Raw genomic sequence first — 22,328 nt, forward strand, 5'->3', positions numbered from 1 at the left:
AGTGGTGATGGTGTGTGTGTGTGTGTGTGTGTGTGTGTGTGTGTCAGGGGGAAGGTGAATTGGCAGTGTGTAAAGGGAGATATGAAATTATTACAATAATTTTACCATTCAGCAGTGTGAGCAATGTAAAGGAATTCCAATGATGAAGCAGGTGTTCTGTGAGAGGTGCCATCTGGCAGCAGAATTAGGAGCTTATGAGCCAGGTGCTCGTGCAGCAGAGAGGAATCGGAAATGAACTCTAATGTGATCTTTTCCCCTCATGGCCTCCAGGAACATGACTTTGCACTGATACAAGCTAAAGAAAGTGCTTTGTTCTAAATAATGTGTGTGTGTGTATGCGTGTGTGCGCGTGTGTGCGTATGTGTGTGTGTGTGTGTGTGTGTGTGTGTGTGTGTGTGTGTGTGTGTGTGTGTGTGTGTGTGTGTGTGTGTGCGTGTGTAATTAAATCTGTAGCAGAGGACAAAAAAAGGAAAGCTTCAAAAATCAATATATAAATAACATAAAATATATAAATACATTTAATGTAATTCAACAGCCAGTCTGTCTTTCATCCATGTGTTTGTCCTGCACAGGATGGAATCTTGGAGTCTATCCCAGAGGATTCTGGGTACAATGGAGAAGACACAAACCCATTACAGGGCACACGGATTCTCGTTTGAGATGCCAGTCAGACTACAACACATCTTTGGGACGGGAGAGGAAACCACCAAAGCAGGGAGGAGGCTGGAAGTGAACCTCCGACCTTGGAGGTGTGAAGCAAACAACATGCTAACCATTAAATAACTAAATTAAAAAAAACACCATTCTGGCTGAATGTATCACATGTTTTCAGAGATAAATGGTGTGCATTATCTGTGTTCACAACATGGTGTGTATTATCTGTATTAACATTGACCAACACACATTAAAAAGTGTCAGCTAAAATGTTCTAAATACCAAAGGACAACTTACTTCCTAGCTAGTGTGTGCTAATGCTAACCAACGGCTATTCAATATTTATAAACTATCGTGTGTAGTTTGCTATACACATGCTACTTCATTTGCCTCACATCGGTTCTGTCAATAAAATATGATTCAAATGTAATGACTCCTTTCTTGGGTCAAGATTTTTTATAAATGAGGAACACAAAATAAATTCATAAAAAAAAATAAAAATAAAAATATTTTTAAATAAATCTGCTGCCATCTTGTGGTGAATATTGTATCATATACAACAAGTTTGTGGATATTTCCTGTAAAAATGGCTTTTAATGACAACCCTGAGGTGCATTAGACATTAAGGTACATAAGGTGTATATTAAGTCCAAAACCAAGCCAGAAAGATGAATTTAAAACAACTAGTTTGTTTATGTATTAGTGCTTTGCTCCACACACAACTCACATCTGAATACAGCATCTTATCAGTGCGGGGGTATTCCAATGGGGTATTTTGGGGATATTATTTTATATACGAGAGCTACAAGTCTATTAGTATACAAGAGATGGCAACTAAATGTGGTCTTAGACAACCTCCTCATATCAATACACAATTGTCAGACTGTATATTTATAATCACACCCTCCAGTGTCACCCATGTGAGGATGAGGTGTTGTGTTGGTGCACCAATTTCAGAATAACGCCAACTTGTTCTACAATAAAAGGTTAAATTAGCTAAGAGTTTTAAGCTAACACCTTTCCCAGGAGAGAAGTGTGGGGCTTGTTATAACAGCAGAAGACATGTTGGAACTCACTCATTAATTTATTTTCTACCGCTTATCCGTACTCACGGGGAGCCTGTGCCTATCTCAGGCGTCATCGGGCATCGAGGCAGGATACACCCCTGGACGGAGTGCCAACCCACAGGGCACACACACACACACACACACACACACACACACCGGACAATTTTCTAGAGATGCCAATCAACCTACCATGCATGTCTTTGGACCGCGGGAGGAAACCGGAGTACCCGGAGGAAACCCCCTAGGCACGGGGAGAACATGCAAACTCCACACACACAAGGCGGAGGTGGGAATCGAACCCCCAACAATGGAGGTGTGAGGCGAACGTGCTAACCACTAAGCCACCATGCCCCCAACATGTTGGAACTATTTCGACAAATGATACTAATATTACACCCTGAAGCTCCACGTAGATTGTAGATAAGTAAATATTTAGGTGCATCTCAACAAATTAGAATGTCGTGAAAAAGTTTATTGAGATTGCCCTTGTATATCAGTATTACCAACAACAGATCCATATTCTATGCTTTGTGAAGTTTGACACACAAATTTACAACTAGGGGTCATTTAATCATGATATTTATCTTATCCTTGTGTGGTTTTGGGACGCAGGAGAAAACTGGAGGGAATGTAGAGGAGAACATCCACAGAAAGTCTACACAGACAGGAACCTGAGATCTGGATCATAACACGAACCTGAGACTCTTCACTCTCCAACAAGTGAATTATAAGTAAACCTTGTCTAATCTGTAACCAAATTCACATGCAATATTTTTTTTTTAAGTAAAAATGTAAAAAAAAATTAATAAAATGTAAAAAGAACTAAACTTTAAAATTATTATTATTATTATTATTATTATTATTATTATTATTATTATTATTATTATTATGACTAGCAGTAGTAGTGAACATAAAGTGCTGTATCACTGCCTTCCATAGTATTTTCTAGAAAGCTCTAGCATTAACTCAGTGTGACTCAGAGTGACTCAGTGCGTAATCAAAGTTTAGGAAGCCAGATACTATACAGATCCTGTTATTTTTCAAAATAAAAGTCCGACAGCGAGGCGGCTTAGCAACCAGATTTATGTATTGATTTATAACAAATTATTTACAGATTCTACAATGTTTAAATTTTTTTATAAAGATGTTCAAGATTAGCCTCCACTGTGTGAATTATTTTTTATTGTACTAAATAATAATAATAATAAATAAATGCTAGAGTATATAGTGTACAGTCTATGTAGTGTACATAGTGTACAGTCATGGCCAATCGTTTTGGTAGTGATACATTTTGCTGCTTCAGTATTTGAAGATTATTTTTTCACATGCTTCTATGGTATACTGGAAAACATTGATAAGCATTTCATAAGTTTTAAAGCCTTTTATTGGCAAAAAGCCCCCAACAGTTAATATAGTCAATATTTACAGTGTTGACCCTTGTTCTTCAAAGAACATTTGCAATTCGCTGTATCATGCTGGATATTAGCTTCTGGGCCAAATCTTGACTAATGGTGATCCATTCTTGCCTTATTAGTGCTCAGACTTCACAATTTGTGGGCTTCTGCTTGTCCACTCACCTTTTGAGGATTATCACACTGTAAATACAGACAGCATGTTACATGTCCCAACAGAGACAGTAACACACTGGATCACTGTTACACTACAATAAAGGATGCATATCACTCTGTCCCACGGGCAGCTCTGGGGCTCTCTGATTACTGTTTAGTTCATCTCATAGAAATCAGCTAAACCTGTATTAAGGACTGTAAAAAGACGGACCGAGGAAGCGGAGCAGGATTTACAAGCCTGTTTCTCTCTCACTGATTGGACTGTTTTTGAAGTTTCTGCCACGAGCTCACAGAGACTGTAACATCATATATCAGTTTCTGTGAGGATTTGTGTATTCCTACCAGGACTCACTTAACTTACAACAATGATAAACCATGGTTCACTGCAAAACTCAGCCAGCTCCGTCAGGCCAAAGTGAATGCTCACAGAAATGGGGATAGAGTCCTGTACAAACAGGCCAAATACACACTGTAAATGGAGATCAGAGTGGCAAAGAGGAATTATTCTGAAAAGCTACGGATTCAGTTTTCCTCTAATGACTCAGCTTCAGTGTTGAAAGGTCTGAAAGCCATCACCAACTACACGACACCATCCCCAGCACTGTGGTGAATCAACAACCGGCAGACGACCTGAACCAGTTCTATTGCAGGTTTGAAAAAGCCCAATTCACACCTCCTGTAACCTCCGACTCTGCCACACCTAAAATTCAGTTCAGTGAAGATGATGTGTGTCAGGTCTTCAGGAAGATCAAGAGAAGAAAGGCACCAGGCCCAGACAGCGTTTCACCAGCCTGTCTGAAAACCTGTGCTGATCAGCTGGGCCCATCTTCACACGGATCTTCAACAGATCACTGGAGCTGTGTGAAGTCCCCTCATGCTTCAAAAGCTCCATCATCATCCCCGTCCCAAAGAAACCTAAAATTACCGGGCTAAATGACTACAGGCCTGTGGCTCTAATGTCTGTGGTCATGAAATCATTTGAAAGACTGGTTCTGGCTTATCTGAAGGACATCACTGGACCCTTACTGGACCCTCTGCAGTTTGCTTACAGAGCAAACATGTCTGTGAATGATGCAGTCAATATGGGACTGCATTATGTTCTGCAGCATCTGGACAGACCAGGGACTTATGTGAGGATCCTGTTCGTGGACTTCAGCTCTGCCTTTAACACCATCATTCCATCACTCCTACAGCCCAAATTAACCCAGCTCTCCGTGCCCTCCTCTGTCTGTCAGAGGATCACCAGCTTTCTGACAGACAGGCACAACTAGTGTGACTGGGGAAACTCAAATCCAGCACCCGCACCATCAGCACTGGCACCCCTCATGGTTGGGTCCTCTCCCCATTGCTCTTCTCCCTGTACACGAATGACTGCACCTCTAATGACCCCTCTGTCAAGTTCCTGAAGTTTGCAGACGACACCACACTGATCGGCCTCATCCAGGAACGGTGACAAGTCTGCTTACAGACTGGAGGTGGAACGGCTGGCTGTCTGGTGCAGTCTTAACAACCCGGAGCTGAACACGCTCAAGACAGTGGAGATGATCGTGGACTTCAGGTGAAACCCCCCTGCTCTCCCCCCACTCACCATCATGGACAGCATTGTGACAGCAGTGGAGTCATTCAGATTCCTGGGAACCAAAATCTCCCAGGACCTGAAGTGGGACATTCACATAGACTCCATTGTGAAAAAGGCTCAGCAGAGGTTGTACTTCCTTCACCAGCTGAGGAAGTTCAACCTGCCACAGGACCTGCTGAAACAGTTCTACACTGAAATCATCGAATCCATCCTCTGCACCTCAGTGACCGCTTGGTTCAGCTCAGCCACCAAATCTGACCTCAGAAGACTACAGAGGGTAGACCGGACTGCTGAGCGAACCATTGGCACAACTCTCCCCACTCTCCAAGACCTGTACTTCTCCAGAGTGAGCAAAAGGGCAAAGACAATCACTCTGGACCCCTCACATCCTGCACACTCACTCTTTGAACTCTTGCCATATGGTCGACGCTACAGAGCCCTGAGCACCAGAACGACCAGACTCAAAAATAGTTTCTTCCCATCTGATGAAAACTTGACATACACACAGAACAAACAACACTATTCTTACATTGTTTACTTAAAACACATATTTACTTATTTATATTTCAATTTGCACATACAAACTGTCTATATTATATATGTGTTCGTGTTTTTGTCAATGTCATCCTGTTACACTGTGGAGCTTCTGTACTAAGACAAATTCCTCGTATGTGAAAACATACCTGGCAATAAAGTTCTTTCTGATTCTGATTCTGATTCTGATTGCCTTGTAAGATGCACGGATCATCACCAGATTGCTCCTGGACCGTCGGGAGAAGTTGCTCTTGCAGGATGTTTTGATATTTCTTTATTCTTGGCAGTGATTTAGGGCAGAAATGTGCGTGATCCCACACCCTTGGTTGGAAAACAACCCCACACATGGGTGGTCTCAGGATGCGCCACAGGACTCATGGTAGCGTTCACCTTTTCTTGTCTGGACAATCGAATTTCCAGATGTTCCAAACAGTCATATGGGAGCTTTACCAGAGAAAATAACTTTGCACAAGTCTCCTGCTGTCAATTTTTTTTTATTTTCTGTAAAATTTTAGTCTTTGTCTCACTTTGCGTGCAGATGAATTCACCCGCCATTCTTGAGCAAGCCCTGCACTGGTGACGACACAATTCCGTAGCTGACTCCTCAGGACGAGACGGTCCTGGCACTTGCTGGACACTCTGGGACGTCTTGACACCTTTTTCACTGCAGTCAAACTTTTCTCCTTAAAGTTTTTGATGATCTGGTAAATAGTTTTTTAGGTTCTATACTCTTTTTAGTAGTTTCCTTGCATGTTGAGGCCATTTTTATGCAAATATATCATAGCTTTAAGTCTTTAGAGGTAAACTTTTCTAATAAGAACACAATAATTGGAATTACTTATTTCCTCCTTCTATAGTAATCAGTCTGCCCTCAAAATCCAATCAGTATGATAGCGATTTCACCTGACTAGTACTTAATGACACTATCAAATGTGCTGATGATATGATTAGAGAAATGATGTTAGCTGGATATTTTTTGCCAGGGCCCAAAACAGTGAAATTTGGGTTTTTGTGGGAAAACTTCATTTGGCCAATAAAGCTTTTTATTTTTATTTAGCAATTATTTAAAATGCATAGAAACAAAGTGAATAAAGTCCACAGCAGATTAAGCAGCAAACTTTGCAAAATCCAAAATTTATATCACTCCCATAACTTTTAGCCATGACTTAGTGTCGTAGTGTGTAGTACAGCATTTGGGATGTGAATGGACTTCATGGAGATCTGTGCTTTGCGCACAGGAGCATTGAGAATTCGTGTTTGGGTCTCTCAACTAAAGTGAAGGGAAAATTTAAGGATTTTCAAAGGCATATAAAAATAAAATAAATAATTGCATAATGATTTAATCTTGTGGAATCGATAGGGGAAATAAGCCCAAATTGGGGTGTGACGATAAGTTGTTTTCAAACTTATGACTACATAGCGTGTGTGTGTGTGTGTGTGTGTGTGTGTGTGCGTGCGTGCGTGTGTGCGTGCGTGCGTGCGTGCGTGTGTGTGTAAAAGAATAGTACTTTTATTTTGAAGACCTGTGTGTGGTTCATTGTCGGTTGCTTCTCGACGCTCAGCGGGATGAAGCTGGGAGGAAATAACCGAGGTATCGTACATAAACCCTCAGTGTTTGTGTCTTAGCGGAGATTTGACGACGGAATTCGTGTTCAGACACAAACACCAGGGACCAACGACGGATATCTGGTGGACGACATCGGTAAGAAACGTCCTTACAGAGATTTCTATGTGTTTAGTCTGTATTATATTAAACTAGCCTATTATCCGCTAGTTAGCGCTTAGCTGTTTATTAGCGCTTAGCTGTTTATTAGCGCTTAGCTGTTTATTAGCGCTTAGCTGTTTATTAGCGCTTAGCTGTTTATTAGCGCTTAGCTGTTTATTAGCGCTTAGCTGTTTATTAGCTGGAGTTTTAGTTAAAAGGTCCGATAACATGTCTTATTTCTGTTATAGTGACATTATACACACACACACACACACACACACACACACACACACACACACACACACACATATAAATAATGGTACTGACAGGCTGCAGTTTCTCACAGAAGGTCTGAAGTGAACCTGTAAACAAATCCTTTTTCTCAGAAACGCCACTGTTTGTGTGTAAACTCGGGATTTGTGAGAAACTGTGAGCTGTCAGTTCTGTGGACAATTTTAGTAAACGACAATTTAATGTTATGATCATTTTATGACCTCAGATACATTTGTGAGGTTTTATGTTTTACATCCACATCAGCATGATTCAGCATTAGTTACTTACCTGAGGTGAAATCCAGCAAACAGTAGCTATGTTTTCAATCCGGATTAATATCTGAACAATCCGAATTAATATCCGTTTTAATATATGAATTAATATCCGTATTAATATATGAATTAATATCCGTATTAATATATGAATTAATATCCGTATTCATATATGAATTAATATCCGTATTAATATATGAATTAATATCCGTATGAATATATGAATTAATATCCGTATGAATATATAAATTAATATCCGTATTAATATATGAATCAATATCTGTATTAATATATGAATCAATATCTGTATTAATAGCTGAATCAATATCCGTATTAATAGCTGAATAAATGTCTGGACTAATATCTGAATTAATATCTGTATTAATATCTGAATTAATACCTAAAACAATCAAAATTAATATCCGTCTTAATGTCCAAAACAATCCAAATGAATCTGAATTAATATCCGTATTAATATCTGAATTAATATCCGTATTAATATCTGAATAAATGTCTGGATTAATATCTGAATTAATATCTGTATTAATATCCAAAACAATCCGAATTAATATCTGAATTAATACCTAAAACAATCCAAATTAATATCCGTCTTAATGTCCAAAACAATCCAAATTAATCTGAATTAATATCCGTATTAATATCTGAATTAATATCCATAACAATCAGAATAAATCTGTATTAATACCCGAAACAATCCGAATTAATATCCGCCTTAATATCCAAAACAATCTGAATTAATATCTGAAACAATCCGAATCCAAGCTTGTAAAGTCCACAAGACTCTTAATGTTCTACCCTAAACATTGCAGTGTACTTATTAAATACCTCTTAAATTATTAAATTATACTTAAATTATTTTAAAGCATCACATATATTTGTGAAACCTGCGACTCTTCACTTTTCCACAGTCGTCATATTCACACCACACAAATCCAAACTTATATTTGAATCAATATTTTATTTTCCTCCCTATTCACTAGATTTTTCCGAGATGCACCACCACTTTTTAATCATTCGGATGGAGCTCGGTTACTATAGTAACATGGTCAGGCCGAAAAGGCTTCACACGAACACCTCGGTCGATCCGACTGACTTTATTTATGTAAACATGCTTTATCCTGGCCAGTTTCCTGGGAATACTGTGTACAAGGCAGGGCAAGGCCTGAGATGTGATATAGTCTCTATGAAGACACACACACACACACACACACACACACACACACACACACACACACACAGGGTAATTTTTCACAGTCTGTCCACTTCAGCTTTGCACACATAACCAACTTCTTGACGTAATAAAGTTGTGTGTTGGTCAAATATATAACGTGTCAAACATGTTATTGAGATCAGGGTAAAGGCTAAAAACCTGCACTTTATTTAATAAATAAAATATTTAACAAGATATAATGTTAATAATAATAATGAGTTCTATCTTCTGAAGTGTTTGTTTATGTTAGACATCTGACCCTCAGGAACAGGAGTAGGATATCATATTTTTTTAATAATATATATATAAAATGTGTGTGTGTTTTTTTCAGAAGTTTTTTTCATCACGTATTCGCTCGCTGACGTAGTCGTTCGTCGACGCTGTGTATTTTTCTAAGCGTGTGTTGTGCTGTGGTGGTTCCCTCAGTCCAGGTTCTTCAGAACCTCTAGAAGTGCATGCTGGGATTAGTGTAACAGAGATGTGGTCTGAGTTTACACAAGTGTTTGTTTCACGATCATAAAATCATCCACGCAACTCTTCCCGATCGACTCGGGCTTTGTTTTCCGGGACCGTCGATGCTGTTGACGTTCCTGAATCAGAAGTCTGGAAAAATAAACAAACAAACAAACTATATGTATTCATAGCTGGAACTTTGAGATGTCTACTGTACAGTAGGAAGTAATTCACTTCTCACTGTATCGTGGTCACAGGATTTTGTTCCATTCTTCATCATCAGTTCCTTAAAGTTTCGAGGGTCTTTCTGCTGGACTCGCACTTTATAAACGCTCCGTAGGTTTTAAGTGGAATTCAAATCAGAGAGACGTTTTTCTTTTTAAATTCTGTGAACATCTCCGTTTACTCCTTCGTATTGAAAATAATAAAACCAATCACATTGTGGGTTTCAATTTAAAATGGACACATGCAGCGGAAGTATTTAAGTGTCTGGATGCTGTGTTTCCCCTCACTGTGTCTTCCAGATGTAAGTTGTTAATAAGCCTGCAGTTTGCCTTAAAGGTAAACGAGATTAATATTGTGGTGTTGATGTTGTGTGAACGCAGTTGGACCGAGGATCCTTTTCACCACAGTGCCATGGAGTTTCCAGACCTGGGAGAACACTGTTCAGATAAATCCTGCAAGCGCCTGGGTGAGTGAAAGTGTTTCGCCGGATGATCTACGTGCTTCTTTTCTACATCATCGATTCTAAAACAGTCGCTCACTTCCCCACTGATGGAAAATAACCACGCCGTTCGATTTTATTTCACAGATTTCCTGCCGATGAGATGCGACGCCTGTGAAGAGATTTTCTGTAAAGACCACATCACTTATGCAAGTCACAAGTGTACTTCCTCATACAAAAAGGTCGGTAAAATCTGTAAACAGTCACTTAAACACAAAAGACTGATTACTAAAGAAAACAAAAGATCAGACACCAGCATGAAACCATAACAATTTCAGAACCTGTATAACATTTCCCTTTTGAGCTTAAAGCTGCATTAGGGAAGATTAGTACATACTGTTACCAGGTCACACTTTACTTTGGCCAGTAAAGTAGAGCATGTACACAGTGACTGACATTCAGCACTTTCCAAACATTCAGAACCAGAAGTCAGTTTTCATCAGTGTTGTGCTAGTTACTAAGAAATACAGTTACTTCATTCAAAAAGTAACTCAATTACGTTATTGATTATTTAAACCAAAACGTAAGGCGTTACTGTTAAAAGTAACTTTTTAGTTACTTTTTTTTAAAGAACGTTCTTTAATGTTCCCATTAATGCCCTTTTATGCGTTATGGTCTATACAAACCCAAAACCAGACATCCCAAGTATCCCGGATGTTCGGGAGTCTCCCGCATATTGATAGCGGCTCCCTGATGACCGCAAATTAGTTATAATCTCCCAGAATCTAAAGCGAGCGAGCAAGAGCGCGCATGCGCGACAGAGACAAGTATTCAAGTATGTGCTCCAAACCTTGTAGCGCACGGTAGAGAGGGAGGGGGCCAATCCTGATTGGCCTGTTTCGGTAAGTCAACCAATCAATTGTCAGTGTGGGCGGGCTATAGCCCATGTGTTTCGGAAATTACTGCCGCACATACTTGAATAAACGAAAACACGCCCACAGCGCGGCGTCTTCGTGTTTACAGGTTGGCATCCACCAATCCTACAATGCATCGCTGCTGTAAACAAGTTAGGTTGTAGGCTACAGCCTAAATTAATTAATTTTAAAAAGAATGGGTAACGCACCATATAGTAACGGTAACAGAGTTACTTTATTTAAAAAAGTAACGCATTTGAGTATTAGTTACTGTCAAAAGTAATGCCATTACAGTAACGGCGTTACTGCCCAACATGGGTTTTCATTACGTTTCATCAGCCACTTAAAGCCCTTCTGCTGAAGCCGCTGCTTTAACCTTTTTATATTAATGTGGTCTGTGAGAATTCCAGGTGATTTGTACAAGAAAGAAGATCCAGTTCTTTAGAGTCGCTTCACATTCTCTGCAAACAGGGCAGTGATAAGCCGAGTGCTTAAGGCACTGGGTTTTTGATTGAAGGATCAGGGTTCAAGCCTCAGCACTGCCAAGTTGCCACTGTCGGGCCCTTGATCCCTTGTATCATGTCTGACCCTGTGCTCTGACCCCAACCTCCAAAATTGGGATATGTGTAGAAAGAATTTCTCTGCTGTAATGTAGATGTGACAAAATAAGGGCTTCTATTCTAAACCCTATACAGAAATTAGAGCTGGGAGATATGTCCTATAATATGTCCTATAATATGTATGTCCTATATGTCCTACAACATGTATGTCCTATAATATGCATGTCCTATAATATGTCCTATAATATGTATGTCCTATAATATATATCCTATAAATTGAATCTTCGAGATACAATTCGATTTTAAAACAATTATTTAAAAAAAAAAAAAAAAAAAAAGAATAAAACAAAGACTGTGATAACTTTAAAAAAAAAAAAAAAACCTGAACTGAAAAATACTTTCGGCTTAGAAGCTCATATCGGGGGTCGATCATTTAGAGCATATGAATAAATCCAGGCTTTTCAACTGTGTTGAATGTCTGTGTCAGTGTTCAATGTCAGTTGTTCAACTGGCAGAATGTCTTTAGCGATGTAACGCACCACAGCATATCCTTCCATCGAGGCCCCTGCTTATTACATGGGGTACAGTGGGATAATGTGTCCCCGATGTTTACCGGCTTTGTTTGGTTCGGGGTCGGTGTTTTGTGGGAAACTTGATTTTCATCTTTCGACATCGACATGAACCACAAATTCGAATGAATTGCTAACCATTAATCCAATATGTGGTAGCTCAGTGTGTAGGGTGTTGGGCTACTGGTCGGAAGGTCATGGGGTCGAACCCCAGGTCCACCAAGCTACCAATGCTGGGCCCCTGAGCAAGGCCCTTAACCCTCAGTTGCTCAGTTGTAAGTCACTCTGAAGGGAGTCTGCTAAATGCCGTAAATGTAGTCACGTCTGAAAATAACAGTAACCCGTGAGATCTTATCACTCGGCCCTGTGACTTATTATACGTACAGAACAAGAGTGGTCCAGAAACTGACCCCTGAGGGACTTCAGCTGTATGGCTGAGAGTTTATGAACGTTAACTGCTACATTGTATGATTGATCCTGTAGGTATGATGAGTCAGAGGCAGCAGATTGGACAGAAGGATGAGGACAGATGACCTGGAGTTTTCTCTGGGTTTGACTTTTTCTGGTCAGTGACTGCCAGCCGGGACCTTTATGTGGCACGTATGGCCTTATAACCTGACTGGGTGACACATTTAGGACATTTAGCTCTCCAGAGAAGCGTGTATGTTATTAAATCAAGAAGACACGTCAGCTGAGAAGATAGAGAATAATTTACTTGGGTCAGAGATGTAGGTGTTAATTTTAGAGTTAAATAAGGCAGCCTTGGTGGAAGCAAGGAAGAGCTGAATGATGCAAACATTGTGCAGTAATTGCAAGTTCTGTGGGTAAGTTTTTCTCCATTTTCTGTTTGGCACCGTGAAGCACTGTGGAGACGGTCGGGCCAGTGTAAATTCAAAGACATTAGGAGCACCGTGCAGAAGGTAGAAGCAGCAGCCAGGTCTGAAAAGATGGCATTTGCAGTATGGATGATGGCATAGAGAAAGAGAGAGTGAATAAAGATTTGGATTTAACACTTCTACTGAGGTGGAGTTTTACATATTTCAGTCAAGTCAAGGGGCTTAAATTGTCATTGCAACCTCATGTAGCTGACGCAATACATAGTGTAGTGAAACAGCGTTCCTCCAGGACCATGGTGCTCCATTACAAACGTAGTGCAGACAGTACAGGCGGACAGTGTGCCACAGGACAGAAGCGGTATACAGTCTGTATGGACCGTTGTGTAGGGATTTCATTATAGTACAGTGAAATTCTTTTCTTCGCATATCCCAGATTGAGGATGTTGGGGTTAGGGCTTTAAGTCAACCATGACACAGGCCGAATTTTAAAGGCCGGCAGCTGCTTGACTGCGCCGAGACCCCGACCTTTCGGGAAAAGAACCCAGAGCCTTCCCACACATCACTTAAATCGTGGGAAACAACAGAAAAAGAAATGAGAGACAATAATGTCTGCTATAAGATGAGGAGTTACTGAGACATTTGACACAGTATAGGTGACACAGTGAATACAGTCTTGAAGCTGCTTGGTGTGGGTTTATTGGTGACTGCAAGTGGTTCAGGTTGAATGGAGTTGGTGAATGAAGTCTAAAAAAGTAATATCATAGGGGTGCAAGCCACCAGAAAAGAGAAGAACTCTCCTATAACGCTCTAGAATTCTTCTACCCCTTCCAGAAGTCAGAACAGGAAGAGAGAGACAGGAAAAAAAAAAAAAAAAGACACCGTGGTAGAGAGTGCAGTATGGACACATTCTCATTGTAGAACCAAATCTCTGTGAGTTCCAAGAAGTGACTTGAAAGACTTTCAGAATAAGCTGGGATGAAGTGAGCTTTCTGTATAGCTGGCTGCTGGTTCCTGAGGCCTGCAGATGTCTGTGGACAGAGAAGATGGTTGAGGTCACAATAGCATAGAGAGCAGCACCTGTAATAAAAAATAAGGACAAGAAACCTCCAGTAGCACATGATTAATAACGAGTTGTTGTGCTGTCAAGTCAGAAAAAAAAAATCAGCCAACGGACCGAACGTTGTGCTGTACTTCAAGCGTGGACTTCCTCAGGTTGACCGTGTGTGACCAAGTCTTTTACTTTAATTAGAATCTGTTGTAAAACCATGCCTTAAAAAGAGAAGAGCTGCTTATTTAAAGAAATATTTCACAGCTAATTAGCTCTGATTAGCCACCAGCTGGAGAGCTGAATCATTAACTGCTAATTGAGCAGGGGTACTACGATTGCTGCCCCTGCAGTTGCACAGCCATGAAAAAAAGACTAGTTACATAAGTATGTTAATTATTCATCTACTTGTGTCCATCACTGATTATAAGTAAGATAAAACTGCTCCATTGCATGTGTAGCAATTTAACAAGAGCCTTCTAATCAATGTTTGTTTGTTTCCTCTTTCAGGATGTTCAGGTCCCAGTGTGTCCACTGTGCAATATCCCCATTTTCGTTAAACGAGGGGAAATGCCAGACATTAAAGTCGGAGAGCACATAGACCGTGACTGCAAGTCAGATCCTGCACAGAGGAAAAGAAAGGTATTAAGATTTTAACCATGAAAGTACATGTTCATCTGTCAGGCCTGAGCTTCTATCTAAGCCTTGTTTCCTGTTTTGGTTCAGATTTTTACTAATAAGTGCTCGAAGGGAGGCTGCAAGCAGAAAGAGATGATTCGTGTAACATGTGACCAATGCCACTTGAACTACTGTCTTAAGCACCGACATCCACTGGACCATGATTGTAAGACTGATGGCAAGCCAGTCTCCAAATCAGGGTAAATATATCTCTTATCTCTCTCGGCTTGACCCAGCCTTACCCATTCCTCACGTATTTGTGGAGCTTGCATTGTGCACGGGTTCATTGTCATGCTCTAACAAGTTTAGGTTTCTTTGGTGCCAGTGATGGGAACTTGCAATGCTACACCATACAAATACATTTGTGATAAATGTTTGGGGGAGAATCCCATCGTCGGTCAGGTGTCCGCATAGATCGGTCTTATGTACCGTATGTATACGTTCATCCATCTGTTTTATTTATTTATTTACAGTCATGCTGCGTTAATGAGAGCTCAGGGTGCTTCCAGCAGTAATGCCGCAGGATCCTCTGTTAAAGGGAGCTCGACTACGGCGGGCCGACCAGCTCGTGCTCAGAGTAGTAGGTGAGTAAAAGTGAATAATTGTGAGATTTGTCAGACATGTTGCTTAAGTCTCTTGCTAAACTTCATTTAATTGTAATACAGGCCTTTAGGTTGGAATAATATTGTTCTCTCTACAGTGCACAAAGGACTTCAGCCCCTCCTGTGGTTCCCCCTGTGGTGCACAATGTAATACCTTCATCAGCTTCCTATCAGGCTGGACTGGTAGTATATTCATTCTAACTTTAAATAATTAATGTTCACTCTGGCTGAAATGCTGGTGAATTAGAAATGGCCATAAATAATGAAGCACGTTTGTCTTTTGCTGGGATTTAGACAGAGGAGCAGGCTCTCCAGCGTGCATTAGAGATGTCCCTGGCTGAAACATCTCGACAAACGCCAGCAACTCTCAGGTAGCTAAGCTGACATGCCTTAATCTTACAATGCCTGCCTTATGTGAAGGTCTACTTGTTATAATAGATGAGTGTGTGTGTGTGTGTGTGTGTGTGTGTGTGTGTGTGTGTGTGTGTGTGATCAGTCCTCAGGAGCAGGAGGATCTGGCCCTGGCTCAGGCCCTCGCTGCTAGTGAGGAAGAGTTCCAACGACAACAGCAGAGACAACAGGTATCAAGAACCCTTAGCAGTCTGTAGCATGCTATGCTAGCAGGACCTCAAATTAGGTACATGTCCTTATCTTAGCTATTGGGTGCATGATAATCTGGGCTGGTGGTTTGCAGCATGCGGTCTTGTCTAACGGCAATTATAATGAGTTTATTTTTCCAACTACATCTCGCATCTTTGCGCTGTTTGACTAGAAATCTTGAATAAAGTCAAGCTGGTTCAGAGAATGTTCAGAATCTACATATCAAAAGTATTTATGTTGAATGGATGACTTGTAAGCACTGTAACACTGACTAAGTCTTTTCTTATACCCAACAGGAGAGGGAGTCGAAGCAGTCCAACTGTTGTCTGTCTTAAAATCTAATCATGCTGACCCAAAGCAATCTGCCTCTTTTTAAACACACACACACACCAGTAATCTGAATGGACTATTTCTTAACCCAGCACACAATCCTCTGGGTCTGCCAATGCAATTATTTTTCAGATAAAGCTTTATGTACATATTTTATACAGTGAATATGTTCATCAATATTCAATGTAGATGTTTCTGGAAATAAATTATTTTAAACATTTCTTCCCTGCTGAGTTTTAACTCCTGCTTTTATTTCATGCCACGTTGCCGGATGTTTCAAGGATCGAGTTTTCGGATCAAGTTCTAATGTAACTTCTGTCATTAATAACTTAAAAAATATTTTCATGATCTGTTAAACAGGTACTGAGCAATATGGGATTTGTCATCAATAACGTAATTGACCGTTGAACTTGATTTGTTCATTATACAGAAATATTCTGGACGTTCTTAAAGCATTATGCATGAACATAATAAAACAGCTTGAATTTCCTACAGTCGCTATAGGTGAAATAAATTCCTGTTAATGAAAAAATGCAAACCCTTTTAAATGCAAAACCATTTGTTTTCATTTATTAATCAAAATTCAGGTTCATCTCAATATTAGGCCTGAATACGTCTTTGCTGAAATAATGCTTGCATAAAGCCTATTTGTTCCCTGAACCTCCAAAATGTCTTAGCAATAAAAAAGTTTTTTTTTTCTTTATCTGGGATAGTGATCATCCGAGCAGAGGGGATGGGGGAGGTGTGGGGCAGGTGGGGCAATGTTAAACCTCCTGGAGCTCCATGTCTGCATGAGGAGATAGAGTAGATAGAGTTGCATCTCGCAGTAGAGACCAGGCCCATAGGCCATAGGGATAACATCCATCCATCACCCACTGTTTTTTCCTCCAAGACAGATAAACAGTCCAAAATGCTACCATTATCCAAATATTATGATAGGGTGAGTACTGGGCATAACAATATTCAGCAGTTTCCCCTTCATGCAATTCTGTGAAGTCAGTAGAATTAAGGAAAATGGAGACTAGACAAGGCATGTGTTGGTCTTTAATGAGAGACTTGTTTCTGTTCAGCATCCTAAATGTGCTCTAATGGGTTTAATAGGCTGCAGTACAACAAACTGTGGACTCCAGAATGGTTGTGATCTCATATGGTTCCTCTTCTTTCAGCCAAGAACAGGACCCTGCAGATGGTAGGATCAGAATTTGGAATCGGCAGCCTGAATCTGTGAAACCAAACTGCTTTCTGTCAACATTTCAGCTGCTGATGTAATGGCATGAGAAATGTATTCCAGCCAAACATTAGTTTGCCTTATATACTAGTGAGGAAGAGTACCAATGACGGCAGCAGACCAAACGCTGGGATGCTTGATATCAATCTATCATTTTGAAAGTCACAGCCAATCGGAATATTGTAGCTGACCGTGTGCAATCGCATCATTTAATCGCTTCTTCCATCGTGATAATGTCCCGTGTCACAAAAAGTTCAGTGTGCTTCAATGCTTTCCCCAGATCTGAATTTAATAGCTGAGAAATTTGCACCAATTATATGATAATATCAAGTCATCACGGTTTAAATGGAAGGTTTCTAACACCTGGTTGAATCCGTATCCCAAAGATCACGGGCTGTTCTGAGGGCAAATGGGGAGGTAATAAAGACATAATAAAGCAGACAGTGATTGTATATTAGTTTATAAACATACGGTATAAATTTTCAGATCGTTGTTGAGGTAGCTTTGTTCAGCTTAGCTTGATCGATTCCAGTGGACATGCCACATGACGTCAGGCTTCTCTCAAACTAAAACAAGCTATTTCAAGAACATGTGCTTCACAATGATGGTATTCTGAATTGAGTTTTTAATTCTGAATTTATTAGAGGCATGAATGACTAAGATATTACTTGTGTGTGTGTGTGTGTGTGTGTGTGTGTGAGAGAGAAAGAGACATGTCTGGGTTGTTAGACCACTAGATGACAGTATTGATCCATGTGAAAACATTACATATAAAATCTCTTCACTGAAATGGTTTAACACAGTGGTAGAAAAACTATGGCTGGTTGGTATGTTGCATATTTACAAAATTGCCCTAAATACTGCATTCATTTCTCCTTTTTCCTGCAATACAGACGCCTCCAAACACTACTGTCCTGTTCTTTATGTTTGCTTTTGCATTGAGCCTTATTTTACCAATGAATAGACCAAAGAAAAGTAAAGTCAGCGATGATTGTTGAGTTTTAATAAGGAATGGACGGCTAATTACTAGGTATGTCATTCATTTTTTACATATTAAAAATAATGTATTATTATAATGTATATAATAAATATACAATATTATAATATTATTAAACTGTATAATAAAAATATATATTATATATTTATATTAGTTCATCCTCCCGTCTGCTACTGACCGGGACTGTCTGTCAAATTTTAAAGGCCGTTATGGCCCTTGAGCCAAAAAGTTTGCCTTCCCCTGGTTTTATATAGATACAGAGCTTTATTTTAATAATTAAAACAATAAAAGATGACCTAGTTATACAGTATACGGTCCCCAATGGAAGAGGTTTGAGATGAAGATGAATAATAAACAATATATCAGAATAGCAGTTTATGTCCTGTTGTAATAAATAAATAAATGAATGAATAAAAAAAACAAAACAAACAAACCAAGATGAATCAGTGAAATAGCTTTTGGGGAAAAATGTTTTTCTTTTTGAATAATCTGGTTAAATAAGTGTGCACACTCCTGAACTAATAAAATGTATTCAAACCTAATAAACCCGTAATTAAACCTTGTTGATTTTTCTACACCACTCATCAGTGTGGAACATCATGTCTTTGAAATATTCCCCCCAAAATATTCTAGTTCAGAGTGTCCAGTCTTATCCACAACAGGCCGGAGTAGGGGCAGGTTTTCATTTCAATCAAGCAGGAGATACACCTGATTCCTCCTCCTTAGCTGAGTCATTCAAAAATGTCAAGCATCTCTTGATTAAACTGTTCCTTTATTGATTTGGATGTAAGCTTCGGCGCACCATCATGCTAAATGGATAAATTCCTTGTCATTTTACTGCACTTTACTAGCAGATTTTGCACTGAAATTGACGTATTTGTAGCTATTCATGGTGGCCTTCTCCTGGAGAAAAGCCTGTTTTTTCCCCATAGTGAATCCTGGCGTCATCTCTTCATCAGGTAAGTGACGCACACACACCTGTCTGTCCGCACGATAGAAAAGAAAACGTGATTATGTGCAGGTACAATGCTCTTTGTATGTGCTTTCAGTGGTGTACATGGGTCAGCACGGTCACTCTGACCCCCTCTGCAGTTACGCAGCTCCATACGCAGAAAGCTGAGATGCTCTATGTGATCTGACTCCTTTCTACCAGAACCAGTATTCACATTTTTACTACGTCTTCTGTAAAAAAATCGCATTAGGCAGGCTAGCCTTCACTCCCCATGGACATCAATGAGCATAGAGTGTTCATAGAGTGTTGTAGGTTGTTCTTCCTTGGAGCACTTTTTGTAGGTACTAACCAGTGCATGCATACTGGGAACACACCACAAGACCTGCTGTTATGCAGATGCTCCGACCCAGTCGTCTAACCATCACCAATGTGAAATCCACTCAGATCCTTTCACAGTCTTCCGGAGAACTGACTGCTCACTTGCTGTCTAATATATCGCATCCACTGACAGATGCCAGGAGATAATCAATGTTATTCACTTCACCTGTCATTGGATTTAATCTTACGGCTGATCAGTGTATGCCCTATGCTTGATCAATGGCTCTTTTCTCAGCTTCAACATGACCTGCTTTTCTCCCATATACAGCTTGTGGTCTTTATGTTGGTTTATCCTTTTTAAACAAATGTAGTCCTCAGAGGTGAAACCCAGGGCTCAAACCAAGAGTAGACATTTAGAGATATTCATTCATTCTTTCATTTTCTACCGCTTATCCGAACTTCTCGGATCACGGGGAGCCTGTGCCTATCTCAGGCGTCATCGGGCATCGAGGCAGGATACACCCTGGATGGAGTGCCAACCCATCGCAGGGCACACACACACTCTCATTCACTAACACACTCACACACTACGGACAATTTTCCAGAGATGCCAAGAGATATCAATTGTTTAAACAATTAAATGTCTTGTAAAGCAGTAACAAAAGATTTGGTCTTGTCTTTCCGGTCCATTAGCGTGATATGTCGATACACATACCATTTTTAAAATCCTTTTTGTTTGTTAATTTGCTTGTTTGTTAGTTAATTAATTAATTATTATTTGTATTGCAGCCTAGAGAATATAATGCTCCGACTCTTTATCTTATATCAAGTGCAAACTCCATTGCGTTGATGTTAAAATTGAAAGCGGAACAATATTAAAAAACAGTATTTTTTTTTAGCAGAATTGCTTTTCTTTCGGATTTCCATGCCTTTTAATGGTTCACGGTTGTACAGGTCTATCATTACTCTTCTAGTTCAAAGGTCATTTGACACACATAAAATATTAATCCACAATTTAAAAAAATGAGCATTAATGTAAATGAGGAATATCGGTATGTTTGTTGTTTCAATTATTTTAGATCTCACTTCCGTTAAACAAAGCCTGACCAGGCAAGATGAGAAAATGAACCGGACCCCTGGGGGGATTGGGTATGAGTATGTGATTGTGAATATTTTGCATAATGACATTAATTAAATTTAGAAGCTGACCAGCATTACTGATAACTGGCCCCTAGTCACTTTCCCTATTGTTATTAGATCCTTTGATGATTTTTATTCCCTGCAGACGCAGAAAGAAGGTCAGGATGTGCGACGGTGCAGCAAGAACTCGAAGAAATACATACTCATTGTAACTTATTTTATCCATTTGAAACACTGGGACTGAGGGCACGCCTCACACACTTCCAGGGTTGGGGGTTCGATTCCCGCCTCCGCCTTGTGTGTGTGGAGTTTGCATGTTCTCCCCGTGCCTCGGGGGTTTCCTCCGGGTACTCCGGTTTCCTCCCCCGGTCCAAAGACATGCATGGTTGGTTTATTGGCATCTCTGGGAAATTGTCCGTAATGTGTGAGTGTGTGAGTGAATGAGAGAGAGTGTGTGTGCCCTGTGATGGGTTGGCACTCCGTCCAGGGTGTATCCTGCCTCAATGCCCGATGACGCCTGAGATAGGCACAGGCTCCCCGTGACCCGAGAAGTTCGGATAAGTGGTAGAAAATGAATGAATGAATGAACACTGGGACAAAGCTTGACCTTCCTAAAAGGTCCACATAAGATCAACAGAGCTTTGTATCTTTGTATAAATGAACAGCACACACGATATCACTAGCTTTCTTACTTCCATGTTCTATTTTTTTTCATCATCCTTGTCCAGAGTCTTCATCGTTTCCTTTAAACATACTGTAGCATTCAGAAAGAAACCTGGACATCACTAATGTACACAATATGTAATTTACTGTATAATGAAACATTCTATTTCTTTAAACCTGTCATTATTTTAACTCGGTCTGTATCGAGTTAGTCCTTTCCACTACTAACATTCCTGACACATCCATTTTGAATATATCACTGCAAATCTATAGACTAACTGGGTTAATCCATGACATCCTGATTGCTCAGGATTATATTACATTATAAATTGCTTTACATTTACATTTAATACAAATACTTCCATTTGAACCATGAACACAGGCTCATAATCTTGATATTACATTATTAATATAATAACAGAAGCAATATAACTCAGTTTTACGCTTCTGATTTAGGCAACTGCTCCTATCTAATTTTATTTTAATCTCATATTCATGTGTTACTAGGTTACATAGCTTAAGGGAGAATTGTATAATGCTGTCAAGATCTTGTATTTTTATAATCTAGCAATAGAGATCATTTTTTAGTATATTATTCAGTAATATTCGCCGTATGTGCATACACCATGCGACTCTTTCTTAGATCGTTACTATGCATTGTTTGTGCAATTTTTTTCTATTTTTATGTAAGTGTAAGCAATCATTTCTGCAGAAATAGTTCACCAATCGCTCTCAGTCTTGCACTATGAGACTAGTAAGGAGTTTCGGAATAAATCACAATTAAAAGGTAAGAAACTGACACCAGGAAAATATATAGTCAAATATTATTAACAAAAAAAAAATGACTACGAAAGAGATCCTGTAGTTAGCGATTCATTAGAAGTGCCAATCTATAA

At 39.7% G+C, this 22,328-nt stretch overlaps 1 protein-coding gene across 5 annotated transcripts; it reads left to right on the forward strand.

The window, feature by feature from the left end:
* Positions 1 to 5,599: 5,599 nt before the first annotated feature.
* zfand2a (zinc finger, AN1-type domain 2A) lies at positions 5,600 to 16,355 on the forward strand. Of its 5 annotated transcripts, XM_047808132.1 has the most exons (12): positions 5,605 to 5,781; positions 5,941 to 6,106; positions 6,903 to 7,104; positions 9,942 to 10,027; positions 10,148 to 10,242; positions 14,435 to 14,566; positions 14,651 to 14,802; positions 15,076 to 15,186; positions 15,303 to 15,387; positions 15,499 to 15,575; positions 15,701 to 15,785; positions 16,101 to 16,355. In XM_047808132.1, exons 4-12 carry the CDS (start codon positions 9,973 to 9,975, stop codon positions 16,137 to 16,139), a joined length of 831 nt encoding a protein of 276 aa, XP_047664088.1. In that variant the 5' UTR covers positions 5,605 to 5,781; positions 5,941 to 6,106; positions 6,903 to 7,104; positions 9,942 to 9,972; the 3' UTR covers positions 16,140 to 16,355. The 5 variants fall into 5 exon arrangements, with proteins under 5 accessions (XP_027029691.1, XP_047664087.1, XP_047664086.1 ...); XM_047808131.1 differs by lacking the exon at positions 6,903 to 7,104 and having other exon boundaries at positions 5,604 to 5,781; positions 15,701 to 15,841; XM_047808130.1 differs by lacking the exon at positions 6,903 to 7,104 and having other exon boundaries at positions 5,604 to 5,781.
* Positions 16,356 to 22,328: the final 5,973 nt, after the last annotated feature.

Source organism: Tachysurus fulvidraco, chromosome 24 (assembly GCF_022655615.1).
Source record: "Tachysurus fulvidraco isolate hzauxx_2018 chromosome 24, HZAU_PFXX_2.0, whole genome shotgun sequence".
Taxonomy (NCBI): Eukaryota; Metazoa; Chordata; class Actinopteri; order Siluriformes; family Bagridae; genus Tachysurus; species Tachysurus fulvidraco.

What these genes read in the sequence shown, in the direction of transcription:
- zfand2a (XM_047808130.1), top strand. An exon ending in CTTCCTATCAGGCTGGACTG is followed by an intron (nt 15,388 to 15,498) that starts GTAGTATATTCA and finishes GCTGGGATTTAG; the next exon opens with ACAGAGGAGCAGGCTCTCCA. An exon ending in CAAACGCCAGCAACTCTCAG is followed by an intron (nt 15,576 to 15,700) that starts GTAGCTAAGCTG and finishes GTGTGTGATCAG; the next exon opens with TCCTCAGGAGCAGGAGGATC.